Here is a 24,303-nt window from a genome sequence, read left to right on the forward strand (position 1 = left end):
TAAGTGATAACTTCCAAATTTGTCACATTACTGATCATACAAAAATTACAAATTTTGTATTTTAAAATTCAATTTCATTGCATATAAGTACTACATACAATGTGTGGACCAGTAGAAACATTGTAGACATTTAATACAAGTGATTAGCATAAGAAAATGAAAGCTAAGGAAATATACTGAAGGTGGATAAAATTGTTTATCTGCTTGAATCATAGATTAGCCTAGAATAAACAGAACACTGATCTTGCTGAATTTAATTCTGTTTTATCAGAGCTAGGTTATTTATTTTGTCACCATGGTAAAAGGAGGAGGAGTGGTAAATGTACAAATCTCAGAAATCAGTGAGTTGGTCTAATAATGAAAGAGGGAAAGATACAGGTGCAGGATAAAAATAAATGGTGCAGCTGATTAAAATTTTTGAAGGGCAGGGGGAATTAACCAAAGAAGAGTGACCAAGCCTGATGTGTAATTGAGCAAATGAGAACTGAAGTAAGATAGAAGAAACAATAGAGTAAAATGTAAGAAAATCGAAGAGAAAAATATGATTTTTTAGGGAGGAGGAGACAGGTAGTACAAGGCATGAGTTATGGAAGACAAAACATTAATTTGGAAAAATGAAGTAGTGTTGCTGAGACTGAATAGAAGATACAGCAAAAGTTAGAAGAAGGAAGAGGAGTGACATGTTAAAAGACAGAGATAGTGAGACAGACACAGATCAAATCTGTGTGGAATTTAAAAATATTGGTCTAGCAGAAGTATACACTAGTCAGCCTTGGGAATTGTTTTTAGGTGGTTTCACACATTCATTAACAGACTGATGGGCCTTTTTCAATATACATTTCAGAAATTTAACCACTGAAAAAGTTCACACAATTTACAAATAGTTGTTACAAAAGATTTTTCTCCTTTAGGGTAACTCATAATCATGGCAACAAGGAGGGGATCAGGCAGTAAAATCAGAATAATCTGTTGTGGTAGGACAAATGCCAAGGAAAGAATACTTAATCACAAAAATTTAGAATATATTTTATCACTAACTGATGACATGAGAGACAAGTAGTGGCCTTCGTTTAACCTTCTCCATTTCTTTTAGTAGTGGAAATGGAGTAATCTGTAGCTGTGAATAGTCTGAATAAGATGTGGATGTATAATAAGAGCAGTGAAGTTTGAGATATGGACAACTTCAATCATACAGTCCAAATGAATGTTGAAAAGACTGAATACATAACGGCCACTGATGTGAAGAGAACAGAAGGAGACTTCTATGGTAGACAGCTCTGCAAGATAAAAATAATAAATCAACTCCAACATTAAAACTATGCAGATTTCCCTTCATATTTCAATTACACTTGCTATGCAGGGAGAATGAATGCTTGAACAAGTCCTAAACTTTACTTTTGCTGCAGTGGTCTTTGCAGTTGTTGTTTGGTGCCTTTCTAGTGAAGAAACTCATTGGTGTTCACTTTACACCACTACAATATACTTTTAATGGCAAAATAAATCCATCAAATAATGTGCAGCTCCTGTCCAAGCTTTTTCAGTTCCTTCAGACATTGATGGCCAATATGGGTCCATCAAAAATGCTTGAGGATGGATGACAATAATTGTCTTGTAGACTTTTTGCTTGACAGAGAGCTACATCCCCTCATAAATGTAACAATGAACCACATTTGCTATTCTCACTCTAAGAGCCACATGATAATTCAGCTTTAAATAACACAATGTTATCATGTACAGGTATTTGAATGATATAAATGATATTTCCTATTAATTATTACTGAAACACCATTTATACAAGCAACTTTCATGTACTAATGTGCATTACTTTACATTTCCTTTTGATGAAAGAAATTGTCCAGTCACAATATGAAAACCAATATTTCGCAAATGTTGCAAAAGTTATTACAAAAATGAAATCCTTTATAAATAACATCATTAGCTACAAAGACTATTAAAAGAGCTGCTGACATAGTTGAATAATTCACTTATATACTTTGCCATTACCAGTTATCCTATTACGCATGTATAAGGCATGCCCAATGTTTTGTGGGTTCTATACAACAGGGAGCCATTAATTCAGTAACAAGGCAGAACAAACAATCAAATTGTCTCCAACTGTTTCAAAAATCTTAAAAAAGGCAAGAAACTTGCAAGCAGGATGAATCTTATGAATAAATAGAATTAGTTAATTTTCACTAATTTTTGTTTCTGCAATCCATGCTAACTTCAAAGACAGGAACGAGTTACACCCAAGGAAAATTATCATAGAAACCATGATAAATAATTCTACACAACTTGTGATGATTTCTTTTTCTGTAGCTTTGTAGATCAGCAAATTAGTTCTAATACTTTTCTTGAGAATTGGAGAAAGTAAATCTGTTTCTAATCATGTAATACAGCTTTCAGCTTGAATAATTTGCTGTAAATGATGGACAGAAATGAGGCCTGCTGTGCTGCAAATTCACTGTAGAAACTGACACAACATCAACATCAGCTGCTTACATAGCTTTTATTGATTGGTTTTAGGTGATTTTATTACATGCAGGGATGATGCTACACTTTCTAAATTTACATCTCTCTAATTCCTGAATGGAAGAAACATAATATGGTCTTCACCAGAGCAAGTATTCAGTAAATTAGGATTTGAAATAGTGTTCTTTACTTAAGAGTCAGTTTCATCAAAACTCAACAGCATAAATGCTCTTGCTGAATGATCTACTTCATACGTGACTAGAACATGATTGATAACTCTATAGGACCTTTGCAGGGTTTTTCTTTCAAATTGAGTGACAACTTTTGTTGAACTTCTGCTCATTTGCAGTCTTATAATCACCTTCTGAGTATGTTGCAGATCTCTCTGCTTACTGCAGCACCTGTAAAGCTGAGTGCTGGACACTTATCAATGATTTATGATTTCTGTGACTGTGTGTTCATTTTGTTTTGCATGATGTGAGTTTTCCAAATTTAATCATGTGTCATGTTTGAGAAAATAAAAATGATACACACACACTGATTACCAAAAATTAAGCAAATTACATTATACTCCATACACTGCCAAGCAAGAATGCTATCCAGTAATTTTGGTGTTATTAAATTATGTTTCATGTTCTTCTGAAACATTTGTTTATATTATTCAGCTGTCAGAAACTGTTGGTTGCTGCTTACATTTATTTTGTGACATAGCTCTCAGGAATTAATAGTTAATAATTTTTACTTAAGGTTTCATTACAGGTAAGCTTGTATTTGTGACAATGTCTTGTTCACAGAACATGTCAAGGAATGACATCTTGGGTTGTCGGGTGTTCTGCCGGATATCAGTGTCATACTTGCACGATATTTTGGTCACATAGCTTGTGGCCTTCATCAGGTGCAACCTGAGACAGTCTCAGGTCGCACCTGATGAAGGCCACGAGCTACGTGATTGAAATATCGTGCAAGTACGATGCTGATATCTGGCAGAACACCTGACAACCCAAGATGTCATTAGATCACCGGGAAAGCCTGAAGAGTTATGTCAAGGAATGTTGCAATGAAAAATGTGAAAAGTTTCAATTTCTGCAATCACATTCTTCTAGAGGCCAGTGAACATTTCCCAAACAATGAAGAAATGTTTCAGGATCACAATTGATTTATCCATCACACATGCCCACTGCAGGAAGGGTTTTAAGTATGCAGTATGAATTTGCATCAAGTTGAGTATACCCACAACTCACCAGTCAGCAATTCTATTGAGACTTGTGGTGCTTCATGGAACTTCATGTTCAATAAATCAAGTTTACATGCTACATTTAATTCAGTATAAATAACCGTATCACAAGACAATTTATGACATCATATTGCACTTTATTACAATGAATCAAAACAGAATACAGAATTAAAATGAGGTGTTACTTGATGCAATATTGTAGGTTCACTTTCACTCTACTTCATGAAGAATGCACAGTTTGGCAAAGCTTATTTCTGTGGGTGGCTGATTAGATAGTGGCTGTGCCTTTATTGAAAGCTGTGACCTAACTGCAGCAGAGCTGATATATGAAATGGCTGCTTTTGTAGTTACTCATTTCTATTATAACATATTGCAGCATATATACGGGGTGGTTAATTGATAGTGACCGGGCCAAATATCTCACGAAATAAGCATCAAATTAAAAAACTACAAAGAACAAAACTTGTCTAGCCTGAAGGGGGAAACCAGATGGCACTATGCTTGGTCTGTTAGATGGCACTGCCATAGGTCAAATAGATATCAACCGTGTTTTTTTGAATAGGAACCCCCACTTTTTAATAACATATTTGTGTAGTAGGTAAAGAAATATGAATGTTTTAGTTGGACCACTTTTTTCGCTTTGTGATAGATGGTGCTGTAATAGTCACAAACATATGGCTCACAATTTTAGATGAACAGTTGGTAACAAGTATTTTTCTTTTAATTAAAATACAGAACGCAGGTACATTTGAACATTTTATTGCAGTTGTTCCAATGTGATACATATACCTTTGTGAACTTATCATTTCTGAGAATGCATGCTGTTACAGCATGATTACCAATAAATACCACATTAATGCAATAAATGTTCAAAATGATGTCCATCAAACTCAATGCATTTGGCAATACGTGTAAGGGCATTCCTCTCAACAGCGAGTAGTTCGCCTTCCGTAATGTTCGCACATGTATTGACAATGTGCTGACACATGTTGCCAGGCATTGTCAGTGGATCATGATAGCAAATATCCTTCAACTTCCCCACAGAAAGAAATCTGGGGACGTCAGATCCGGTGAACGAGCGAGCCATGGTATGGTGCTTCGATGACCAATCCACCTGTCATGAAATATGCTACTCAATACTGCTTCAACTGCACACGAGCCATGTGCCGGACATCCATCATGTTGGAAGTACATCGCCATTCTGTCAGGCAGTGAAACATCTTGTAGTAACATCGGTAGAACATTACATAGGAAATCAGAATACATTGCACCATTTAGATTGCCATCGATAAAATGGGGGCCAATTATCCTTCCTCCCATAATGCTGCACCATACACTAACCCGCCAAGGTCACTGATGTTCCACTTATCACAGCCATTGTGGATTTTCCATTGCCCAATGCTGCATACTATGCCGGTTTACGATACCACTGTTGGTGAATGATATTTCGCCACTAAATAGAATGTGTGCAAAAAATCTGCCATTGTCCCATAATTTCTTTGTATCCAGTGGCAGAACTGTACACGAGATTCAAAGTCATCACCATGCAATTCTTGGTGCATAGAAACATGGTACGGGTGCAATTGATGTTGATGTAGCATTCTTAACACCGATGTTTTTGAGATTCCTGATTCTCACACAATTTGTCAGCTACTGATGAGCAGATTAGCCGCAACAGTAGCTAAAACACCTACTTGGGCATCATCATTTGTTGCAGGTCATGGTTGATGTTTCACATATTGCTGAACACTTCCTGTTTCCTTAAATAATGTAACTGTCCGGCAAATGGTCCGGTCACTTGGATGATGTCGTCCAGGATATCGAGCAGCATACATAGCCCCCGTTGGGCATTTTGATCACAATAGCCATACAGCAACATGATGTCGACCTTTTCCACAGTTGGTAAATGGTCCATTTTAACACGAGTAATGTATCAAGAAGCATATACCATCCGCACTGGCAGAATGTTTCATGATACCATGTACTTATACATTTGTGACTATTACAACGCCATCTATCACAAAGCGAAAAAAGAGGTCCAACTAAAATATTCATATTTCTTGGGGGGGTTCCTATTTAAAAATATGCAGTTGATATCCATTTGACCTATGGCAGTGCCATCTAGAGGGCCAACCATAGCGCCACCTGGTTTCCCTCTTCAAGCTAGATGAATTTTGTTCTTTGTAGTTTTTTCATTTGATGCTTATTTCATGAGATATTTGGCCCGGTCACTATCAATGGACCACCCTGTATAGTGTCAGAACTGGAATTAAATGTGCTGGTTGGATGAATTAAACAGATGTTTGCTGAAAGAGTCTATTTTGATGTTTTTGATCATCTCTTTATTTTTAAAGCTTTTCTTCAACAACTGTGTTAGAGTACGTTTCTCTTTGTTATCCATGGCTACACAAATGGAATGATGTATTTTATGATTTGAGTTCCCTACTCAGCGTCAAGTGGATGAAGGCATCTTTCATATTTCGTATACAAGACCAAAAGACATTTGAAGTAAATTAAAACAATTAAGTTTCAGTTATGCACCATGCAAATCTGTAACAATCTGTATGTTTTCTGTTATCAGAGAGAAAATATATAGGATTTGAGGAACCTGATTGCTACACTGGTGTTTTTCACCTTGTGGGTTGTGTGAAACATAAGTTATGATATAAAGTTATAAGAATGTGTCACTTCAGTGATGACCCTATCAGTCCAGGCGGAGAAACATCATTCAAAATTAAGAATATTGTTGCTAAAGTTTTTAATTCCACACTGAATGTTATCCATATTAAAAGGGTTTTCACTGATGGAAGCCTTTTGGTTAAAAGTATGATTCTTTCAAACAATTTACTTCATTGACAAAAAATAAAAACAAAAATTTTATTTTGGTAACTTGTACTCAGGCCCATACATGTTTCAGTGGCTTTAAAATCATGGAACCACCAAATCTGGTACTATTTGTAGAAATGAATGCAACATATCATACGAGACATTTTGGATTAATATAAATTTATTTTATAAGTTACATAAAAGTACAAAAACATCACAAGCAGCACTCTAGAGGCAATCAGTACACTTCAAGGTGGCCCAGTTTGTTAACTCACATGTGTCTTTGTTGCAGGAAGAGATATATAAACTGTAAAAATTCCTTTGGTATGTTATGAATCAGTAAAACAAAAACTGTGGTGTTGTCGTAGTGTCAATACAACAAACAAAGCTCTCAGTCTGCTATAGTTTTGGAAAAATTATTACACTAAGGCACCAAACAATTTTCATAAAACACTGATGCCCAAAAGTTATTGAATTACTGTATTAACGTAACGAATTCTCATGTGCTAGAGCAATGCCAAATATAGTATCCTGATCACTGTATGATTTAATAGGACATTTTGCAATATTGAAACACTCTAATATAAGGTGTGATTTGAGCAGTCTCTCTCTCTCACACGCACCATACCAAACTGTATAATGTTAACTCAAGCAAACATTAAATTATGAAAAGTGGTCCAAAAATTCTTTCATCACAGATAAATCATGCAAAAAACTGTCAATAAACGTATAATTCTTATTCAATAACTGTTATTCTTAATTCAATAACCAATCTTGAAGTCTATGTCACTTTGCCATTACAGTAACAAATTTATAGAGAACTTTCAAAGTCATAAACTAATGATCTGAATACACCTGTTTGTTTATAAACCTGTTTCACCTTTCAGTCAATATCTGGACACTGCCTACAGAATGGGGAGAGAAATTGTTCGTCAGTGCCAATGTGCCATCTGCAGGGTGACAAGACCGTACACTGAAGATTTTTAGTGTGGAACGGATTGCAGCTTTCGAAGTTGATATATTACTGACTTTAATATGGATAAAGGTTATTACACAGTGATGAGACAAGTGAATATTTGTATCTGGGAGGATGGCTCACAGAGCAAAAGAAAATAGATAGGGTGGATGGTTATGGATGAACAAGGACAAAGTATTTTGTTACTGGCTCCAAATCAAAAAGATGTTATCAAGGAGTGTGAAGTAGGTGCCCCATTAACATCATTCCATATGAGGGTGCAACATCCTTGACAATGTCAACACCATTTCACTTTGTAACAGAGTCATCTATGAAAGGATCCATGCCATGGGTCTAGCCTACCACATTTGCTTTGCAGGTTCTTATATGGGTTTTACCACAAATCATTTATCCATCAGTATGAATGATCACTCCCAAAATGAGCTCACAGAGAAAACTGACCACCAAGTGCAGAGCATATTACTCAATCTAACATAGACTACTCTTAATAGCTACTCCACAACTGTATCAGTCTTAAACCTCTCTTCTCACTCCTAATCTTTACACAACACAGCAGCTTCTGCTTATTGCAAAAGTATTATTTGTGCTTTCCACACATCCATTTATGAAACTTTTCTTGCATCTACTTTTAGTAACCATGTTCCTAGATATACCTCAAACCTCATTGCCATCCTATTACCTATTGGCTAATGCTCATCCCTTTTGAAAATTTTATCCATTCAGTTATATCCATTTAAGTAATTTTTTACAAAGAAGTAAAATATACCAGAAAAATGAATAATCTTCAAGTAAATACTGATATGTCATGAAAAACTTTCCAGTGATCATTAGCATTCCACCTGGCTCATAGGGCCTGCAAGAATTATTCCGAATGTTTCTAAATATAATCCTAAACATATGGATGTGTTGAAACAATCCATATGAGATTTAGTCATAGTGCATTCTGTGAGGAACAATAGATTTGTTACTCAGACACTTGTCACTGAGTAATTTAGCCACTGTTGCTTTGATTACAAGCTATATTTTTGCACTGATAACTACAAGGCTTTCTTGAGATGTTTAAAACTAATATTTGACAGATTTTTTTGCAGGCTGATAATCAGCATTAAATTATAAACAGCAGAGTTCGAATAACATGGAGAATGAGATAAAATCCATTTGTTTAGAAATATCATACATTTCCTTTTCTGTCAGCTAAGTAATTTGGTTGGTAAATAAAAAAAATGGGATCAAGCCTCAGCACTTTTACATACTACCAACTTAAATCCTTTTTTAATATTGGAATTGCCAGTGAGAACTCAAAAGCCAGACTAAAAACTGAGAAATACATTAAAGGTCTTATAGTGATGAGAAACATTCGTAAGTCTCCAAAAAAATTGCTTTAGTTCTGAGACAGATAATCAGAACTAGCTTTCCCATTTCATAAATACCATGTCTTTTTATCGCAAAATAGGAAAATTATTTGGTTTTATTTGAATCACCATCAAGAAAGTCAGCTAAACAACATACAAAACAAAACAGTTTGACATAAATTATATTGTGATGTAAATATATGTTGCATTTGCTGCAATGTTCAAAATGTGTGTATGTATATAAAACATGTGTACATAGTAATGAAAGTTGTGAAGTGTATAAAATAATATCTAGAACAATATTAACTGAATTATTTTGTACTGAAGTGCTACTGAGACAGATATAAATATTTCAGGAGTCAATCAGCATTTTAAAAGAATATTTAGGAAACAACCTCTCTGTTTTGAGAGTAAGTGGAAGACTGTAACACAGTGGATGAAAAACTGTATTTAGGTATGAGCCTTTTATCATAATTATGTATGATCTTCTACAAAATTTCAGAAACATTATTTTATAGTGATCTGTAATTTAGACGTGTTTTCCTCAGATTTGACACACATATGGACAACTCGCAACCAAATATCATTCTATTTATTTTCTTTTTAAAATTATGTTTGATTTAGTCAATTAAAAGGAAACAGATATGTAGACTGTATTGAGTTTACCTTTATACTGAGTGACTGCATTAGAGGGTCTCCTTTAGTTTTAGATCCACATGAAGAATTACACACTCATCTCCACACCTCCTCAGACTGTATGTATACATTTTCATGTGACATGAGTATGAAAACGTGTGTGTGTGTGTGTGTGTGTGTGTGTGTGTGTGTGTGTGTGTGTGTGTGTGTGAGTGTGTGTGTGTTTGTGTGTGGGTGCATGGGTTCCTAATACCAATACATGTCATTGATATGACAACTGATAGAGTAGTGAAAATCATTTTTAACTGACTTCAGAAAATATGGTTTTTATTTAAAAGTTCTGTTTATAGTAACTGTTGGCCTTCATTGGATGCCTCTATGCTGTAGAGAGTAGCATTAACAGAACATTAATCAAATTCTCATATTGTGAAATCTGTACTGACAGACTTATAAACAGTCCAGGAGGATCATCATGAAGAGAATTATTTTGGCAATTTCGCTTAGTATAGGTTTATATGATCTTAGTTCCAGACTAAGGTACTTCATCACAGATGTTGATTTCACCTTTGATTAATTTCTGTTTAAATTACATACTATTTAACTACAGGTTGTGTGGGTTATTTGGTGAGTGACGAGATGTGAAAACATATGGAAAAATTGAGTCATTAAAGTGTAAACTTAGAAACTAGAGTCACTACATACTGAAAATACAATCAATTATGAACACTGAAACAGACCATGCATATTTTGCCTTGTAAAAATATTTTCTTGTATTTTAGCAGCTAAAAGATTAGTTCAGAAACAAACATGTACTAGAGAGATAAATAGCTAAAAAAGTTAAATGAAACCCACATAATTAAACTGCAGGGAAAGGGCACAGTGTGGAGAAGTAACATATGGATCCTGAAAAGTGCATTATATGTTTTATATCATACCAGAAATTAATCCTACTTGCTAAACATGCACTCACTGAAAGGTAATAGGTAAACAATCAAATAAACACCAAAAAATAGAACTAATCATAAATACCATATGATGGAAAGATGTAATGCACTGACAGCATTAAAAGAATACATACTAGTATTATGGAGAGCAGTACATCACTTTAACATCAATTTCATAAATCAAACAACGTAGAATATGCAGCTAGTGTTTGATTTACATCTGTGAATATAAATGGTCATGCAGATGATGAGGTATTCTCTCGATGTAATTTCCAATGTATCAAAGTATAAGAAAATACAGTACCATGCATAGGAATTTGATTTATATTGAGAATACCTCTTGTAGTTAGGTTTCGTTCAAAGCAGGTTATGACATTAATGCACAATTTACTGTTTAACACACTGAGAAAGTTGTACAACTGATTCCTTCAATATGATTATCTATAACCAAAATCATGCATCAAGCAATTTTCCTCACATTATTGAGAAATTGTTGTTTACTTCTTGAAATAACTGGAAATAGATCTTACCACTATGATGAGTATCCAAAACACTGTATTTCTAATATCACCCATACCTATTCCAAATGCAATATACATGCCATCTTTGGTTTCATGTTATCAGGTTCAAGCTTTGGGGACCCATTGGACATAAATTAGAATGCACCTCCTAACCAGTGATAGATACAACAGTAAAGTGTTGAAAGTTGTATTTTCTAGTTTCTCATCTTTTTGATCTTCATTCCAGTTACAGAGTGACCAGATAAATGAAACCCAATATGCTCTCTGTGATGCCATTCAAAATCATTTTTACAAAAATCATTTTTAAGGTTCATTGTTTTTGATGAGTGTACTAATTGAGCTGTTTGCTTAATACTGACCACCAATATGTTTGCAGTACTACCTATGTGGGGTATTAGAAAAATTAATTTCATATAACACGACCCTACCTCCCCCCCCACCCCACCCCCACCCACCATAGCCAAACGGCATTTCATTTCATTTTTTTCTCTTTTACAGTAGTTTTATTTCGATTCTTTCATAGTTACTTTTTCAATAATGAACGCTTCATAGAGGCTAAATTACAAGAACAAAAAGCAGATGTGGTCCATATCAAATATGCAGGCTGCATGTTGGGCTGTTTAGAATACAGAAATGGAAATACTGAAAGTGGAAAAAATATTTAGATTATCAATGTCAATTAGCTGAGACTACATTAGAAAAAGTAAGCTAGGTGAAGATGAAGTAACTGCAGTAGAAAGATAGAAGTTCAATACAAAACATTGCTGACAGTAGATTTTGGAAGAAACCTAGCTTTTTTTTACAGAAATCATACTAATAAATGTATTTTTTTGACAATGAGACCTAATTTTGAGGAAGTACTTTGCAGATTGCTTTGAATATCAGTGGTTGAAAGAGACTAAAGAAAATAAAAGTACAGAAAGATAATAGTTCAGACAGAATTATGCTAGTGCCTTATCTACCATACCAATATTAATGTTATGAATTAATTTTTGTTTATACTTGTTTACTATTTCCTGTATCTCTTTTCTGTCTTCTGTAATAATTTTATAGCTACATAAATGACAAACTAGACATATGATTTTGTTTTTTGATCAGATAGATCATTATTAACAAACATTAACTGATTTTATTTTATTCACTGCTTGTAGGATTCTGAAAGATTTATTGATGGACATGAAATTTGGTAATGTTTTTGTTCTAAATACAGAGCCAGGCTCATTTAATGAAATAATTCAGAATTCTGTATTGAAGTTGTACATCATTTGTGTGTGGCTTCCCACTTCCTTACTTTTCATTGGTGACATCCACATGTGGAATGTCCAGTAATTGAGAGAGATAGAATGCATTAAACTATTCATCACTCTTGGTCACAACTGATCCTCTTCTAGACATATTCTCTATGAAATTTAATTACAATATGTTTCTTAACACATAAGTAGATGTTTATTATAAACACATCAAAAAAAGTTTTGCATCACCTTGGTTCCGAGAGTTCCAGAACCTGTACAGAAAATTGTAATAGAGATCAACATAAACATCATTTCTGCTCTTTTTATAGCTCATAAAACCACACATCCATGTTGTACCACCATACAGTGAGACCTTCCAAAGTGGCAGTCCAGATTGCAATACACACTGGTACCTCTAATACCTAGCACGTCCTCTTGCATTGATGCATGTCTGTATTCTTCATGGCATACTGTCCACAAGTTCATCAAGGCACTGTCGGTCCAGATTGTCCCATTCATCAATGGCGATTCAGCATAGATCCTTCAGAAAGGTTGGTGGGTCACATAGTCCATAAACAGCCCTTTCCCATCCACCCTGGCATGTTTGATAGGTTTCATGTCTGGAGAACATGCTAGCCACTCTAGTCGAGTGATGTTGTTATCCTGAAGGAAGTAATTCACAAGATGTGCATGATGGGGATGTGAATTGTTGTCCATGAAGACGAATACCTCGCCAGTATGGTGCCAATATGGTTGCACTATCGGTCGGAGGATGGCATTCATGTATCGTGTAGCCATTATGGCACCTTCCATGACCACCAGCAGTGTACATCGGCCCCACATAATGCCACCCCAAACCAGCATGGAACCTCCACCTTGCTACACCTACTGGACAGTGTGTTTAAGGCATTCGGCCTGACTGGGTTGACTCCAAACTTGTCTCTGATGATTGTCTCATTGAAGACATGTGCGACACTCATTGGTGAAGAGAACGTGATGCCAAACCTGAGCAGTCCATTCAGCATGTTTTTGGGCCCATCTGTACTGCACTGCATGGTGTTGTTGTTGCAAAGATGAATCTCACCATTGACATTGGGAGTGAAGTTGCGCATCATGCAGCCTACTGTGCACAGTTTGTGCCGTAACATGACGTCCTGTGCCTTCACAAAAAGCGTTATTCAACATAGTGGCGTTGCTGTCAGGGTTCCTCCAAGCCATAATCAATATGTAGTGGTCAGCCACTGCAGTAGTAGCCCTTGGGTGGCCTAAGTGATGCATGTCATTGACAGTTCCTGTCTCTCTGTATTTCTCCATGTCCGCACAATATTGCTTTGGTTCAGTCCGAGATGCCTGGACATGTCCCTTGTTGAGAGCCCTTCCTGGCACAAAGTAAAAATGTGGATGCAATCAAACCATGATACCAACAGACTAGGCGTGGTTGAATTACAGACAACATGAGCCGCGTACTTCCTTTCTGGTGGAATGACTGGAACAGATTGGCTGTCGGACCCCCTCCGCCTAATAGGCACTGCTCATGCATGATTGTTTACATCTTTGGGCAGTTTTAGTGACATCTCTGAACAGTCAAAGAAACTGTGTCTGTGATACAAGCTCCACAGTCAAAGTATATCTTCAGGAGTTCTTGGAACAGGGATGATGCAAAACTTTTTTTGATGTGTGTACGATGCTATTCACAATACATTTAGCACTGCATAACTTCAAATAAACTGAGGAAACACCTATTCCAATAGTTAAATCACATTATGAAAATTATAAACAAATTCTTTTATTTTCCATATTTTAAAAATATATCTCACTAATTGTTCCTGAATATTCCTCCTACTGATGAGTTACCTTTTTATTACAGCAGATGTCAGAACTGTCGTCTAGGAAGAAAGGTCTGTAATATTACTGTTTTCATAGAAGCAATGGAAAATGGCATAAAATTTTGTTGTCACATAGCTGGAAGTAGCCACTGTGATTCAATTTACTTTTTACATGAATTAAAGGCCATATTCACACCTAATTATAATATCCTCAGTCTTTTGCCTGACTATCTCCATCTGGCTCCATATGGACATGGAGCACAGTTTCAAAGTGTTTACGAAACAATAGTGGGAGAGACCACCGTGAATGTTCTGACACAGTTCTTAGTTCACAGTTAATCATGTTTTAGCAAAGAAGGTAGTATACAGCAATACATCTGTGATACATACCTTCTGTTTTTAACAATTTCTGAAGAAACAGACATTGGTGATGATCTTGCATTTGTACTAGGTTTATGAAATTCACAATTTCTGAACCTTTCTTACATTAGCTACATTAAATACAAAGACCTGCTGGTGACACATGAAAATTTCTACCATACCATGACTCAATCCTGGATTTCCGCTTGTCACGAGCAGTTACCTTAACCACCTCAGCTATCCAAGCATGCTTCCAGGACTGACACAACTTCCATTTGTCATGCTATCTACAAATCCATCACACACAACTCTACTTGCATACCTGCCACAGGGTTTCAAGGAGCAAATCGAATTCAACATTAATGTTATAATTGTAATCTTGCTAGTTAACACTTGTAATACTTATTTTTAACAATGTTTGAAGTAACAGACATCGGTGATGATCTATCAGCTGTACCAAATTTACAACATTTATTCGCAATTGCAGAACCTTTCTGACATTAACTGCATTAGGTATGAAGTTCTTTCCTGTTGGTGACACATGAAAATTTGTGCCAGACCAGTACTCAAACTCCATTTTCCTACTTGTCACAGTCAGTCGCCTTAACCACTTCAGCTATCTGAACATGTTTCCAGCAGTGAAACAAGTGACAAATCCATGTTTGAGTCGTGGTCTGGCAGAAATTTTCATGTGTCATCAATAGGCACACTGTGTGATCAAAAGTATCCGGACACATCCTAAAACATACATTTTTCATATTAGGTGCATTGTGCTGACACTTACTGCAAGGTACTGCACATCAGTGACCTCAGTACTCATTGGACATCATAAGACAGCAGAATGGGGTGCTCCGTGGATGTCATGGACTTCGAATGTGGTCAAGTCATAGGGTGTCAGTTGTGTCATACGTCTGTATGCAAGATTTTCACACTCCTAAACATTCCTAGGTCCACTGTTTCTGATGCAATAGTAAAGTGGAAACGTGAAGGGACATGTACAGCTCAAAAGCGTACAGGCTGACATCATCTGTTGACTAACAGAGACTGCCGACAGTTGAAGAGTGTTTTAATGAGTAATAGGCATGCATCTATCCAGAGCATCACACAGGAATTCCAAACTGCATCAGGATCCACTGCAACTACTATGACAGTTAAGTGGGAGGTGAGAAAACTTGGATTTCATGGTCGAGCAGCTGGTCATAAGCCACACATCACGCCAGTAAATGCCAAATGATGCCTCGCTTGGTGTAAGCAGCATAAACATTGGACAATTGAACGATGGAAAAATGTTGTGTGGATTGACAAATCATGGTACACCATGTAGTGATCCAATGGCAGGGTCTGGATATGGTGAATGACTGATGAACGTCATCTTCCAGTGTGTGTAGTGCCATCAGTAAAATTTGGAGGCGGTGGCATTGTGGTCTGGTCATGTTTTTCATGGATGGGGCTTCAACCCCTTGTTGTTTTATGTAGCACTATCACAGCACAGGCCTACATTGATGTTTTAAGCACCTTCTTGCTTACCACTGTTAAACAATAATTCGGGGATGGCAATTGCATCTTTCAACATGATCGAGGCTCTGTTCATAATGCATGGCCTGTGGCAGAGTTGTTACATGACAGTAACATCCCTGTAATGGACTCGCCTGCACGGAGTCCTGACCTGAATCCTACAGAGCACCTTTGGGATGTTTTGGAACACCGAGTTCATGCCAGGCCTCATCGACTGACATTGGTACCTCTCCTCAGTGCAGCACTCCATGTAGTATGAACTGCCATTCCCCAAGAAACCTTCCAGTACCTGATTGAATGTATGGCTGCGAGAGTGGAAGCTGTGATCAAGGCTAAGGGTGGGCCAATGCGATATTGAATTCCAACATTACTGATGGAGAGCCCCACAAACTTGTAAGTCATTTTCAGCCAGGTGTCTGGATACTTTTGATTACATAGTATAGGTAATATCTTCATATATAATGCAGCTAATGTCAGGAAGGTTATTAACTTCATAAATTTAGTACAGCTGCAAGATCATCACCAGTCCCAGAATGAGATTTTCACTCTACAGTGGAGTGTGCACTGATAAGAAACTTCCTGGCATATTAAAACTGTGTGCCGGGCTGAGACTCGAACTTGGGACCTTTGCCTTTCACGGGCAAGTGCACTACATGCTCACAAAAGGCAAAGGTCCTGAGTTCAAGTCTCGGCCCAGCGCACAGTTTTAATCTGCCAGGAAGTTTCATCATCACCAGTGTTTGTTTCTCTAGCCATTGTTGACTGTAAGTATTACAAGTCACAATGAGCTAAATGATGATCATAATACTAAGCTGGATATGTCTGTTTCTCTGTCACAGGAATCCAAACAAAGTTGCAAGTGATGGGTTCATAGACAGCGTGACAAGTGGAAGTTTGCATCAGTCCTGGAAGCATGCTCAGATAATCAATGTGGTTAAGATGAACAAACATGACAAGTGGGAAATCTCATTTTGAGTACTGGTCTGGCACAAATTTTGATGTGTCAGCAATTGGTAATATCGAATGCAGCTAACGTCAGAAATATTCCAAATTTGAATAAATTTTCATAAACATGCCTTTTACTTCAGAGGTTGATTTATTGTGTGCCAGAAAACAACACAGTCTGTTTTAACACTACATCAATTTAGGCTTATGTGCAGTCCCATTTATGAAGAACAAAACATGTTATAATTGTTCATTTTATTGGAAACTTTGAATCTACACTCCGCATGCAGCTGTCCACTGCTCCATCAAATTTTCATGTCCCTGAAATATCAGTTAACTTTGACACATTAGATCCTTAATGATTTGACTGTTAGCTTATATTCCTGAAGTATTGGTGTATTTTATGTGCATGTGTTAGAATGAATGCATAGAACACTATTATGTTAGATCATGAAATTTACTCAATATTTAATCAGTATGTCTGGAATGCTTATTATGATTAAACAACATTAATAATCTTATTTGGCCAGGAGGAGAATTAACATTAATAATATTACCAGTTTTTTACACAAACAGATAACTATTATATGACCTGAAAACATTGCACAAAGAATTTTCATTTTTAGTTCACACAGTGTTCACTATAATTTCTTTGCATATTACATCAAGATTCTGTACATTTCCTTCTATATTTTAAAGCTACCATTTGCTTAGGACTTCTTGTCATTTTGCTATTCCTTATTCCAAAACTTCTTTCTACCTATATATTGCTGATTCCCACTAATTTCCCAGTAATTCCTTTAGGTCTCAATTAATTATGTAGTGTATAATTGGATTATTTTCATTTTTCTATCTCTTTTTCAATATTGAATGGCTTGCATTTTCCACTACACAGGTGTTTCTTTTTCTCTTTTCTCTGTAATTTAGTCTTGCAGATAATTTTCTCCTCTTGAACTTGCCTTTTATTCATTGTTGTCAGCTATTTCTTCCCTGTACTTTGTTATGTCTTCTCCTTTCTCCATTTTTCTTCCAGTAGCCCCTACATGTGTTATCTTTTGGCAAATGAATTATTCATTTTGTAAAACAAACAAATATCACTTTGAAATTTATTCATGTTGATCATTTAGTAAAGGTAAACACACGTATATGTTTACGAACTTTATTTCTAATTTTTCTTTTTGACACTCACTCAAAGAGGAAACTTTATTCTAGGCAAATATAGTAAAAACCACAATATGCATAAATCAGTTACTTTGTGGCTGAACCTGAATATGAATTAAAAGTTTTGTCAGTAGTTTAGATTCATAAATCTTATCAGTTTTAGGAATGGGTAGACTTTAACTAATTTATTGACAGGCTGTAATTTGAAAGTCTGTATGAAAGAAATCTGATATTAGAAAGGGAGTCAAGGATTTCTTCAAGCATCTACTAATTCAGATTTTCAACATTTGTAAGTTTACCTTTGACAACAGCATTGTGGACATTTTCTTTTTTAATACTTGACTTCTTTTACATGAGAGTAATTTGTACTCCTTTCCTGTCAATGGGGAAAATGTTTTGTGCAAGATATCTGGGACAGATTATCATTCTCAGTACAGGTATGACAACTATTTTGCATGTTATTTACACAGGCTGTCAGCGACTATGTTCTTGGCCATAGGCATGTTAAATTTCAAAAATTTAAAACCAGTTTCAGAATTGCTAAAATCAATGTCCACCTCATTCATTTTTGCATATTACATAAAAAATATGATAGAAAATAATAGTATTTATGTAAAACTGTAATAAAGAAATTATATGTTTCACAGATATGTTGAATCCAATTAATAGTTGTATAACTTTCAGTAAATACTTGCTTTGCATTTATGTAGATGAGATATGACTGGTTCTGTAGTAGTTATCTGATTTTAACTAATTAAATTGGAAAAATTCACTAATACAAATGAATATAATAAAGTAGTAATTCACTTCAAATCCACCTCCTCTCTTTTAATATAGAATTCACAGTACCTATGAAAGTCAGCAGAAAGATTTACTACTATGAAATGAAGACTGGAAACCATATCGCTTTTATGAGATGCTGCTCTGTTATTATTAAAATTTATTGTTTGTTTTCCTTTCTGCAGGGAAATATGCAAGGCAGGTTTTGTTGTTAGCATGCACCACACAAATGAACATAAAGTGTGAATGCCATGCTGATGATCATACCATTACACATGGGTGTAATATTATTTGTTGGCAATGCTTACCAACTGTCATTACATCCATCTTGGACAAGGGTGACTCAGGAGAGCTATACGTATCTTCAGATTGCAAAGATGAAGTCACATTCTTTGGCACTACAACCAAAACAACAATGCCATTCTATTCTAATAAACAACCAAAGACAATCACAAAAGCATATTCTCATCAAAGTCATGAGTTAAAGGTCACTGTCCAATGCGCTGACAAACAAATACATGAAGCATCTTTAACCAAACTCTACAGCTACATGTGTAAATTAAACATACCTGCCATTTACTTATACTTATTAATTATTTGAAGGGTGAGGATTTGACATAGTAATTACTTCAACTTTTCAGCACTTAATAAGCTACATAACATAAATACAATGCAATTGAGGTATATTCAGTACAGTAGATCAACATTTTTCAAAAATTAGTAATTATATTAAAAATAAAAATATTAATCAACATATTTTTATTCACAGTTGTTTATAGCTTTTTCTAATTCACAATGATAGCACATGACCTCTCTTTGAAACAATACATACCTGCGATGAAAAAGTAGTATCAATCACATGATATGTATTTGAGGAAAACAACAATTGTCTGTAGATAAGAACAAAGTGAGTGAGATCAATTGTATTCGTAATTAACTTAGAAAATAATAAAGATATCATGATACTTCCAGAATAGCAGCACCAATTCACAATGTATAACAACATACTGCACATGTTCAGTTATATTGAGCATCATATACAAAATGAGAATGTCAATAATTGTACAGTAAAATCTTCAATTCCAGTGTTATTCTGCTGTAAAAAAGTTATTTTGTCAACCCCTGTGTTGCATAAACATTTCTTCACACGAAAGTAATTTATCTCTATCTATGTTCCAAAACTGTTGCCTATAGTGCACAGTATGGTCAAGGCTATAACATAAGGTATCATTTTATTCCAAGCCCATTCCACTTATAGGTACATCAATGAAAATATAAACATAGATTGTTTGCAATTAGAAGTGTTGCTTGTCTTGTTTTTTAGCTGGACAGATAAAAAATCTACTTATCAACCAGCAACATGAGAAAACATGTATAAGGATTAAGAAAATGTGTAAGTTTTCAAAGCTAGTGTCTCCTTCTTCTGGCTGAGGGGCTGAAGGGGAAGGAAGAGAAATGAAAGAAAGTTACTGACAAGGTTTATGAAATGGCGAGAGTCTGGAAAGGTTGCCCAGAATGCTAGGTCAGGGGAGATTTACCAGACCAAATGGTAAGTCTTCCCTGATCCGGAGTTCTGGGTGACTTTTCCAAACTCTCACCATTTTATAATTTCCTAGCGTCACAAATCATTTTCCCTCAGCCATCTTCTTTCCAGTGAACCCTTCTGCTGAGAAGAAGGAGCCACTGCCCTGAAAGCTTGCACATTTTCTTAACCATATGAATGTTTTCTCCTGCTGGCACTTGTTGAGTAGATTTTTTATCCACCCAACTACATTATATTTTCTAAAATTTATTATTTTTGTTGATAGCCTTGCTAGGACGGGTTGGATGTATGCATGCTGTGCGCAGATGCAGGAGGATCTGGCCACAGTTTTCGAACAGCTGAGTGTGCTTTTGGCTATGGTCAGTCACCTTCAAACTGCTGCCTCAGGGTGTTGTGGTGGTGGAGAGTCTGGCACATTGGATGGGACACTTAAAGAGTCACTTGTCTTGCCCATGGACTCTGCTTCTGAGATATCTCCTTGTGCACCTAACATGGTCGATCCGCCCTCATGTAATGTGTTTGTGTCTCTAGAGCTGGAGGCCCAGTGTGAAGCCTGGCTGCTGGGCCTCACTCATTCACCCTGTGAATGGGCAGATGCCCACACATTCAGCAGGGTATAAGCAGGCACATAGGGGAAAAGGTTTACTAGTTATTGGAAGCTCCCATATTAGACATGTAATGAAACCTCTTAGAAAGATAGTGATCGGGGCTGGAAAGAAAGCCAACATGCACTCGATATGTCTGCCGAGGGTCCTCAACTGAAATGTGGAGGTAGTCTTGTCTGTGGCTATTGAGCATGCAGGGTGCAGTCGTCTGCTTGTTGTAGCTCTCGTTGGCACCAACAATGGTCGTTGCATGGGTTCTGAGGCCATCCTCATCTCATACAGGCAGCTGGTGGAGGTGGTTAAGACTGATGGCCTCACACTCGGGGCGCAAGTAGAGCTCACAATTTGCACCATTGTTCCCAGACTTAATTGGAGTCCTGTGGTTTGGAGCTGAGTGGAGGGTTTTCAACAAATGCTTCATCAACTCTGTACTAATCTTGGCTGCAGATTGCTAGACCTGTGTTATTGTCTGGGGATTTATAGGACTACCCTTGACAGGTTAGGGGTGCACTATGAAAAGAAAGCAGCTACTCGGGTAGGAGGGTACTTGTGGAGTGAAAATGAGGGTTTTTTAGTTTAGGCGATAGTCTGAGGTGCTCTGATGAACACTTAGCAGTCGATATGCAGGAAGGGAAGTCAAACACCATTCAGAAAAAAGACACTTCAACTATCATAAATTCATAAATCAGTAAACTGTCAAAGTATTTGTATCAAAGTCCACAAATTTACTGCTCTTCAGGAAAGTTCTTACACTCAAATTATTCTGGGGACTGAGAGATGGCTGAAACTTGAAATGGAAAGTTTTGAGGTATTTAGTGAGTCATGGAACATATATCACAAAGACAGATTAGTGGATACAGGGGGGGGGGGGGGGGGAGGGTTCATTGCAGTTGACAAAAACATTGTCTCTATTGAGGTAGAAATTTAATGTGACATTGAAATTATCTGGTAATGTATAACAGGTGAAGCTGAAATTAAGATAGTCATTGGATTTTTTATCGGCCACCACATTCCACTGTGACAGTTCTAGAGTCATTCAAAGGAAGTCTATGGTCAATAGCACATAAATACCCAGATCATGCATACTAGTTGGAGGTGACTTTAACCTACTGAGTATAGACTGGGATGTCTATCGATTCATTGCAGGGGGTACAGACAGACAACCATGCGAAACACTTTTGAACACATTTTCTGAAAACTGTCTTGAGCAGCTATTGGCAGCCCACATTCAATGGAAATATCTTTTACCTTATATGTACAAACATGTCAGACCTCATCAACAATGCCAGTATGGAAATGAGGATTAACGATCATGATGTCATTATAGCAACTATAATTACAAAAGTTAATAAGTCAATCAAGAAGGCCAGGAGAGGGTTTCTGTTAGATAGAGAAGATAAACAGTTGTTAGCATCTCACTTAAGACAGTGAATTGACGTCACTTAGTTCCTATAAGAAGGATGTAGAGGAATGATGGGCAAAATTTAAGCAGACTGTAAATCATGGTCTGGAGAGTTACATGCCTAGTAAGTGGATAAAGGCTGGAAAAGACCCAACATGGTTTAATAATGAAGTTCAGAGGATACTGAGGAAGCAGAGGATGTTGCAATCTCGGTTAAAAAAGGAATGCACAAATGACGACAAGTGAAGGCTGGTAGAGATTCGTGCATCTATGAAAAGATCTATGTGTGAAACGTACAACAGCAGGGGGTACAGACAGACAACCATGCGAAACACTTTTGAACACATTTTCTGAAAACTGTCTTGAGCAGCTATTGGCAGCCCACATTCAATGGAAATATCTTTTACCTTATACGCACAAACATGTCAGACCTCATCAACAATGCCAGTATGGAAATGAGGATTAACGATCATGATGTCATTACAGCAACTATAATTACAAAAGTTAATAAGTCAATCAAGAAGGCCAGGAGAGGGTTTCTGTTAGATAGAGAAGATAAACAGTTGTTAGCATCTCACTTAAGACAGTGAATTGACGTCACTTAGTTCCTATAAGAAGGATGTAGAGGAATGATGGGCAAAATTTAAGCAGACTGTAAATCATGGTCTGGAGAGTTACATGCCTAGTAAGTGGATAAAGGCTGGAAAAGACCCAACATGGTTTAATAATGAAGTTCAGAGGATACTGAGGAAGCAGAGGATGTTGCAATCTCGGTTAAAAAAGGAATGCACAAATGACGACAAGTGAAGGCTGGTAGAGATTCGTGCATCTATGAAAAGATCTATGTGTGAAACGTACAACAGCAGGGGGTACAGACAGACAACCATGCGAAACACTTTTGAACACATTTTCTGAAAACTGTCTTGAGCAGCTATTGGCAGCCCACATTCAATGGAAATATCTTTTACCTTATACGTACAAACATGTCAGACCTCATCAACAATGCCAGTATGGAAATGAGGATTAACGATCATGATGTCATTACAGCAACTATAATTACAAAAGTTAATAAGTCAATCAAGAAGGCCAGGAGAGGGTTTCTGTTAGATAGAGAAGATAAACAGTTGTTAGCATCTCACTTAAGACAGTGAATTGACGTCACTTAGTTCCTATAAGAAGGATGTAGAGGAATGATGGGCAAAATTTAAGCAGACTGTAAATCATGGTCTGGAGAGTTACATGCCTAGTAAGTGGATAAAGGCTGGAAAAGACCCAACATGGTTTAATAATGAAGTTCAGAGGATACTGAGGAAGCAGAGGATGTTGCAATCTCGGTTAAAAAAGGAATGCACAAATGACGACAAGTGAAGGCTGGTAGAGATTCGTGCATCTATGAAAAGATCTATGTGTGAAACGTACAACAGCTACCACCCTCACACCTTAGCAAAAGATCTGGCAGAGAACCCAAGGAAATTCTGGTCTTATGTAAAATTTCTAAGCTGGTCTATGGCTTCCATTCAGTCCCTTGTTGACCAGTCTGGTGTGGCAGTTGAAGATTTCCAAATGAAAGCTGAATTTTTAAATTTCACATCCTAGAAATCATTCACACAGGAGAATTGTACAAACATACTATCATTTGACCACTGGACAGACTCCCATATGGATGACATAGTAATAAGCATCGCTGGTGCAGAAAAACAACTGAGGGATTTGAAAGTAAGTAAGCCACCAGGTATAGATGGAAACTCAATTTAATTTTCCCCAGAGTACTCTACGCCATTAGCTGCTTAACTAGCCTGCATTTATCATGCATCTCTTGTCTAGTACAAAGTCCCAAGCAACTGGGAAATAGCACAGGTGACTCCAGTATATAAGAAGGGTAAAAGAATGGACCTGCAAAATTACAGACCAATATTCCTAACTTAGTTTGCTTCAGAATCCTTGAACATATTCTCCCTTTAAATATAGTAAAT

At 36.5% G+C, this 24,303-nt stretch overlaps 1 protein-coding gene across 1 annotated transcript in view; it reads right to left on the reverse strand.

Annotated features, from left to right (window-relative positions):
* The window catches only part of LOC126470304 (protein unc-79 homolog), an 857,658-nt gene that overhangs the window by 303,872 nt on the left and 529,483 nt on the right, over window positions 1–24,303 (reverse strand). Inside the window, exon 34 of the mRNA XM_050098074.1 lies at window positions 19,089–19,178. Coding sequence (XP_049954031.1) covers window positions 19,089–19,178 — 90 coding nt within the window. The remainder of the gene's footprint in view (window positions 1–19,088; window positions 19,179–24,303) is intronic.

This window comes from Schistocerca serialis, chromosome 3 (genome assembly GCF_023864345.2).
Source record: "Schistocerca serialis cubense isolate TAMUIC-IGC-003099 chromosome 3, iqSchSeri2.2, whole genome shotgun sequence".
NCBI lineage: Eukaryota > Metazoa > Arthropoda > Insecta > Orthoptera > Acrididae > Schistocerca > Schistocerca serialis.